The 7,176-nt window shown below is 49.7% G+C and overlaps 1 protein-coding gene across 3 annotated transcripts; it reads right to left on the reverse strand.

The window, feature by feature from the left end:
* Positions 1-255: 255 nt before the first annotated feature.
* dglucy (D-glutamate cyclase) lies at positions 256-6,425 on the reverse strand. Of its 3 annotated transcripts, none has more exons than XM_015023352.1 (14): positions 6,333-6,425; positions 5,144-5,223; positions 3,980-4,133; positions 3,363-3,645; positions 3,071-3,221; positions 2,876-2,998; positions 2,605-2,802; positions 2,382-2,499; positions 1,879-2,021; positions 1,702-1,801; positions 1,178-1,326; positions 975-1,094; positions 742-902; positions 256-673 (listed from the first exon to the last, which is right to left on the reverse strand). In XM_015023352.1, exons 2-14 carry the CDS (start codon positions 5,214-5,216, stop codon positions 497-499), a joined length of 1,950 nt encoding a protein of 649 aa, XP_014878838.1. In that variant the 5' UTR covers positions 5,217-5,223; positions 6,333-6,425; the 3' UTR covers positions 256-496. The 3 variants fall into 3 exon arrangements, with proteins under 3 accessions (XP_014878838.1, XP_014878837.1, XP_014878836.1); XM_015023351.1 differs by lacking the exons at positions 5,144-5,223; positions 6,333-6,425 and adding an exon at positions 4,589-5,137 and having other exon boundaries at positions 3,363-3,492; positions 3,559-3,645; XM_015023350.1 differs by lacking the exons at positions 5,144-5,223; positions 6,333-6,425 and adding an exon at positions 4,589-5,137.
* Positions 6,426-7,176: the final 751 nt, after the last annotated feature.

The raw sequence follows: 7,176 nt of genomic DNA on the forward strand, positions 1-7,176 counted from the left end.
ATCAGAACCGAACCTGGTGGATCCATCTGCTGATCAGCCTGTTTTCTCTCCAGTCAGAATGAAATGAGCCTCAGATGCTTTCAGACGATGAGACAAACTGAGGAAGTTATTTACGTCCTTTAGTTTATTTTCTTTATTTTTCAGGTTATTGTCTGAGGATAAATGTTCAATTTCATCGTTTAAATAATAAAATCATCAGGTTTTGGCGTCACACATTTTTTGTGTGTACGCCGCTTTAGACATGAGGCCTGATGGTTTCAGATGAAAAACTTCATTTATTTTCCTGAAAAGTGAAAATTCTTGAATTTAAACGGACCCAGAACCGGATCCAGAACTCTGCCAGGAGAGTTCTGGACCCGGTTCTGGTGAACTGATTTAGTCATGATTTACATCTTTATTACAGAGAAATCATAAAGGGTTGATAATAACCGATCCTGAGCCGACGTCGCCTCTCAGAGCGGTAACCATAGCAATCGGCTGCCGCTCTGGCAAGGACCTAATCATGGCTGATGGGTCGGTTCTGACCCGGGGAACCTAGCGTGATCTCCAGGAGCCGGCTGATCATCTGGGAGTGTGTAGGGTGAAAGGTCAAGCCGTCCACCTCCATGGCCAGGTTCCCAGTTTTCCCACTTCGTATTCCAAAACGCACCAGTGTTCCCAGGAAAAGCTCCTCCTGGTGGATGCAGAGCGACTGTTAGGACATTGCTTTATGGTTCTGATACCATCAGAACCTCACGGTACCTTCTGGACCGACGGCAGGTTCCTCCTCCAGTCCTGCAGTTGCAGGTCAGAGGTCACCAGCTGCAGTCCCAGTCCTCTCCTCAGGTAGCGCTGGTGAGCAGGACAGGTATGGAGCAGGTAGAGCCCACAGGCCACAGCGTAGCCGGCCCAGTTAGAGACACCTGCAGCGGGTCAGAACCAGAACCATCAGAATGTTGCACAATCGATGGATGAAATGAGCGGTTGGATGCTACCTGCGGTCACGGCACAGTCGGCAGCCACGTCGCAGGCCACCAAGTCTCCTTTGGGCATCAGCTGCTTCACCTTCTCCTTCACCTTGCCCATCCCCAACTCATTGCCTCCGTCTCCGATCCCTGTGGGAACACGGGTCACCTGACCGGTCACTCTGAGGAACTGGGCCGGATCCATGGCGTCAGGCTTCCTGAGCTGGACTCACCTGTGGTCATGACTCCGGGAATGTTCTGAGCGGCGAGGAACAGGTCGTCTATCGGATCCACCAGGTGTTTGATGTTTTCTCCTCTCATGTTGTAATAGTTGCCATCCTGAGCCCGGCCGCTGCGCTCTATCGCCACCAGGTGGTCGAACCTGGTCAGAGGTGGCATAACCACAATGACTATACTAAGTTGTAAAACATGCTGTGACCTTGACACACATTAGCATTAGCTTCAGCTAAACACTAGCCTGGTATGGAACATTAGCATTAGCTTCTTCTAAGTACTATTTAGGTACTTAGGGGAACTAATGTTCAGGAGTAGTGCCCTAGGGTTAGCACAGCTAGCATCTTAGCTGGTCTTGGTCACCAATCATTCTTTGACCAGGAGGTTTGGGAGAGGCCTGCGGACCCAACAACATCGTACTGAGAAGCACGGTGGTGGAGGGTGACGGTGTGGGCTGGAGCTCCTGGACCTGCTCTACTTAGAGTGACCTGAGTGAGGACCAACGGTGTTCAGGTCATCTGACCTGGGCTTGGTGGGGTCTCCATGGTGACACAGGAAGTGCATTGCAGAGTCAGGGCCGCGATCCTCGAAGATGACCAATGGGATGGCAGCTTTGAGGACTCCTAATGGAGGAAACGTCCAATCAGCGTCTGTCTCTTTAAATCCCACCAACCAATGAGCGCTAAGCCCAAAGCCTCACCTGTCCTCACCGCTTCGTCCACCAGAGCTCGGTTCATGTCTGCCGCCCTGTGGTCCGTCAGCAGCGTCACCCGTTTCCCTAGTGACAGCAACATGGTTGCCATGGCAATAGCTCCGGGCGGCCCGTCTGTCTCATCCGGAGGACTAGTCAGGAAACAGGAAGACACCCAGAAATCAGGTAAAGTTCATTTTATTTCTACAGCACATTACAAAGAGCTTTACAGGAGTTAAAATTAAATACAAACAAACCAACAGAAAGAGCAGCAGAAGAAAAAGAATCTAATGTTGACCTAAAGTTAATAAACTAGATACTCCTGTTTCTAAATTTGTAAATCTCCACAGTTTCTGAGTAATAATAAAAACTAAATGTTCCTTTTCTGCGTTGTAATAATAGGAGTCTGAATAATAATCTAAGAAGTTCTTAGAAGTTTTCTAAGAAGTCAGGACACATCGGACCGGTTCTGTTCTGGGTTCTGTTCGGGAAGAACTAGGTGTGCAGCTTACCTGTGCTGGTGGTGGGTGGGGAAACCGGTTACTATGGCAACAGAAGAGGAGTGGGACAGCGCCAGGCAGCAGCGGAGGAGTTCATCCTGGACAAACAGAGCGGCGATTCCACGCTGACCTGCAGAACCACAGAACCAGAACTGGAACCTTTAGAACCCGACCAGAACCTTCTGAGATGGTGTCAGAAGGTCTTGTGTTCTGGTTCCTCTCATCAGAACTTTACCCGGGTCGTCCCCAATGATGCGCTCCAGCTGCCGGATCTTCCCAGCCGTGGCCTTGGAGACCAGGCTGTACAGCAGGGGATTGTGGGTAACCAGGAAGCAGAGCGGGGTCAGCTGTGGGTCGGTGTTGGCTGACGGAGCGTCTGGGATGTCGGTCAGGAACATGCAGCCTGGGGAGTGGCTGAACGCCAGAGGCGGTTCTGAAAGGTCCAAACAGACAGCAGTTATGGCCATGTGAGTAAACATAACTGCTGGTCGGTTCCGGTCCCTCACTGCTGCTCAGGATGGCTTCTATAGACGTCACTCCACAGGCCCAGAAGACGGGAACGTCACCGGGTTGGAGCTCCACCGGGTCGCCGTAGTCCGGTCGGGTCAGATCCAGAATGCCCAGCAGAGCTGCAGAGAAAGCATCACTGATGAGCCTCAGCAGGCGGTTCTGGGTCCCGGCCGGTCCGGACCGCTTAGCACCTGGGTCTCCGACGTGAACCGGAGCGCCATGAGCCCGTGGGTTCTGATGGGTCACCTCCACGGCTGCGTCCAGCAGCCCGGCCGGCACCGGGCGCATGGTGACCACCAGGGGGCAGCGGAACTCCCCTTTGGGAATGCAGTGCACCGCGGTCTGCAAGACACCGCCACTAGGGGTCAGCAAAGGAAGGACACCCTACGGTACCTGCAGAACCCTCAGCAGTGTTCCGGTCAGGTTCTGGTCGAGTTCAGAACTGAACAGAACCGCTGCTGTCAGGAATAATCCTGGTCCTACCCGGAACATGCTGACGTTCCGGCCCTGTTCCACGTTCCGGACCGGAATCCCGGCCTCCTCCAGCCGGCCCTCGAAGCCAAAACTGCAGCCCAGGTAGAAGGTCACCATGTCCGCCAGCTGAGACCCAGTTCTAGACAGACGGAACCAGCAGTTAGCAGCAGGACTCCCTAGATGGGCTAGCCCGGTTCTGACCCACCTGGCCGGATCGCTGTAGCTCTGCAGGCTGGAGACGGTCTTCACCAGGCGACCGTCCTCATAGACGCAGAACTCGGAGATGTCCGTCCTGAAGACAGGACACCATGAGGAAACCGGGTTCTGGTGGTGCCGCTGTGGCCCAGAACCTCCCAGGAGATTCTAGGACAGGGGTGGGCAACTCCAGGCCTGGAGGGTCTCCTGCACCCTTCAGGTGTCTCTACTTCAACACACCTGAGTCAAACAATGAGGTCGTTATCAGGACTCTGGAGAACCTGACTGCACTGAGGAGGAGATTCAGCTGTTGGATCCAGGTGCGTTGGACCAGGGAGACACCGGACCTCCAGGACCAGGACTGCCCAGCCCTGTTCTAGAACCTCTGTTGGATGCAAAGCGGCAGCAGAGGATCTTTCATTCTCACCAACCTGATGTCAGCATGTTTAGCCAGAGGCTCACAGGAAGTCTCTCCTGATTGGCTGCGGTACAGCAGAGGAAGGGGGGCGGGGTTACTGTGACAGAAGTCCTCGAAGTCGTCAGCCATGCGGCGCGGCAGGACCACGACGTTGGCCTGCTGGTATCCTGATGAAGACACACTGTGGTCAGAAAGATGCTGAACGGATCTGATCATTATGGGTCATAATGATCAGATGATCATTATGGCTAACGCTGCAGCCTCTTTGGTTCTGGTCCGCCGGGCCGGGGGTCCACAGGCTCCACAAATCTTCACACTCCAGAGTTACTGATGGTGTTCCACAGAGCTCTGGCTGCTTTCAGTTGGTAAAATCATCAGACAGCATGCTGATGATACTCAGCTATTTCTGTTCATAAACCCTGCAGACACAGACGGGTCCTGAGAACTTTAGTCAGAGACAGACGACCCGATTATTTTCTAGATTTACACAGGAGTGGTTCTAGTTACCCTGATCTAGCTCTAGTTTTCAGGCTTCGTTCATGTAACACATTTACTCCCTGAATCTGATCCCAGGTACTGCAGGAGTAAAGTCCAAGTGCTGCAGGTCATAAACCCATCTTACCGTGAGCCAGGCCAGTCGTGGTTCTTATTTTGGGATGGTTCTGTCTGATTAACAGCCTGAGTTCTCCTGGACCGAGACGGCTTACATTCTGGATCTGATGCATATTCAGATACGGATTATAATCTGCAGCAATTCCTGGAGCCTGACAGCTGGAGAACCGGAGAGCAGGAAGTGCTCCGTTAATGAGCAGCAAAGCCCTGCAAACATTAACAGACAGGAGGCGCCGTCCTGACAGGACCTGCACTACCACCGCCACCCAACACTTCATCCAACCGCACATCGGTCTGAACATCCATCCATCCATCCATCCAACATACATCCAGAACCAGTAGAGGTTCTGGTTCGCTCAGCCAGCAGCTGCAGCTCTGATCTCCGACGTTTCCAGTATAAACCAGTCTTTCCAGTCCCAGCTCTTCCTCCAAAACTTTCAGCTCATTTCAATTTGTAATTCCAGGTTCTGGTTCTGATCCAATTCAGAGCCATTCTGTCTTTCCAGATCAGAACCCTAACCCTGCAGAGGAAGCTCCATGTTTCCAAGGTCATTGGGGTCGTCACCTTGAGACGAGGACGAGTGTCTCCTGAGACTCCTCCAGGTCCGCCGGCAGCCTGTCCTCATGACAGACAGCATGTCTCGCCTGAAGGAGACATGGAAACCAGAGATCATATCCACCTCCAGGACAGTTGCCATGGAGACACAACCTCTCTGCAGGGGGGACGTTATGAGCATGCTCAGAACGTCCAGTCTAATCCAGTCTCAAGTCTTCTGCAGCCTAACAGGTTTTATTCCTGGATTTATCTCCATCTGTCCTCCCACAGCATGATGCTGCCACCACCATGTATCCCTGGATCTGGACTCTGATGAGTCCGTTGGACGGCCAGCCAGCCATGGTCAATGTTAACATCCTCCTCAATTATTCCTTAAATCTGAACATGTGGGACCGAGATTAAAGGCTTAATGAGGAATAATTTTCCAACATCTTATAGCCGTATTGGAGGACCAGCTGCTCGTCGCCACTGAGAAAACCAACATTTAGTTATTCTATTATTTAAATTTTAATACATTTGAACGATTTTTAGAATAGTATAAATCAGCTTATAGCAGATTTGTATGCCAAATTCAGTGTTAAATGATTGAAAAACAACTGTTCTATATTTAGGATAGTTATTAAATGTTCATGTGGTAACTGGGGTTTGCAGAGCCAAGCAGAGTTGGGGGACCGGGGGAAGGAGACTCGGTTCGGTCTGCAGAGACTTGAGGCTGGACTCGGACCGAAACACAGCTGAAAGGTTTTACCATACCATACCAACTTTATTTATAAAGCACTTTAAAACAACCACAGCTGATACAAAGTGCTGCACATCAAAACACAACATAACAATAAAAAAACCCCATAAAATAAAAACTTACAGTTTAAAAACGAAAACATACAATTTAAAACTAGATCCCGCTAGAGTTGAAAGCCAAGTAAAATAGATGGGTTTTAAGACGAGCTTTGAGGCTCCTGGTCCAAAATAACCTTTAAATCAGGACCAAACAGGAAATAAAAACTCTCCTGATTTTTTCCAGCAGCTCATTCTGTCTGTTGGGATCACATTTCAAATAATCAGATTTATTAAAAGAAAAGAAGAATCGTCCGGAACCGGAAGCCACATTTTAGAGTAAACATGTTAAAACTGTTCAAAATCAGGTTATTTTCTGAAATCAGTAAGTCGTTCTGGATCATCACCGTTTTCGCTCTTTTACCTTCAGCATTAAGTTCCGCGTCCTTCTTCTTCTCGTGTTTTATGAGGGTTGGCGAACCAACCATAAAGGAGCGCTACCGCCACCTCGTGGACTGAAGTATTGACAAGAAGTTACCAGGACGAAAATAACTAAGGTAAAATACTAAAGGATTTGCTTAATTTTCTCTTTAATACTGTCACTGTCGATCAGCCTTCAAAATAAAACTACTCTCGAAAACAGTCGAGTCCGTCTCAAGATCAGATCTCTGAAAATTATTTCCTATAAAAATTATTTCAGCTTCGGGTTCACATAAAACCTGGTTCTTTGTGAAAAGCGCCGCCTGGTGGACCCAAACAGAACTGCTACAGACCTGGAGAACCTGAGAAGAACTGAGCAGTTAGGAAAACGTTCTGGTTGTGGTTCTGGTTCTGGTTGGTGAGAAAATGGTCAGCGTTTCAAAACCGGTGGTTCTGGGACCTCCTGAACTCTAGCAGGGTGTGAATACTTCTGGACCTATTCTAAATAGCCTTGGTTCTGGTTCTGATGTCCAGCGGATCCGTCCTGCTGGATTCTGGGAAGACCTTGAATTGGACCACTGGACCAGAACCAGAACTAGGTCCAGAAAAACACAGAAGATGATTTCAGGAGGAGCTGCAGGGAACAGGGCCTTGCAGAGACCACAACAGGGGCAGGGGCTCAAAAAAAAAAAAAACAAGGGGCCCATCTTACCTCCTTCTAGGACAGAATATTAACAAAGCCACTCAGCTTTGAGTTTAATAAACAATGATAAATTACAAAATTGTGACATATACAATCAAAGCTAAGGAACATCTCTATATAGATGAGACAACTATGCATATGTAAG

The sequence above is a fragment of the Poecilia latipinna genome, unplaced genomic scaffold (genome assembly GCF_001443285.1).
Source record: "Poecilia latipinna isolate Pla-1442-1.1 unplaced genomic scaffold, P_latipinna-1.0 Scaffold3283, whole genome shotgun sequence".
Classification (NCBI taxonomy): Eukaryota; Metazoa; Chordata; class Actinopteri; order Cyprinodontiformes; family Poeciliidae; genus Poecilia; species Poecilia latipinna.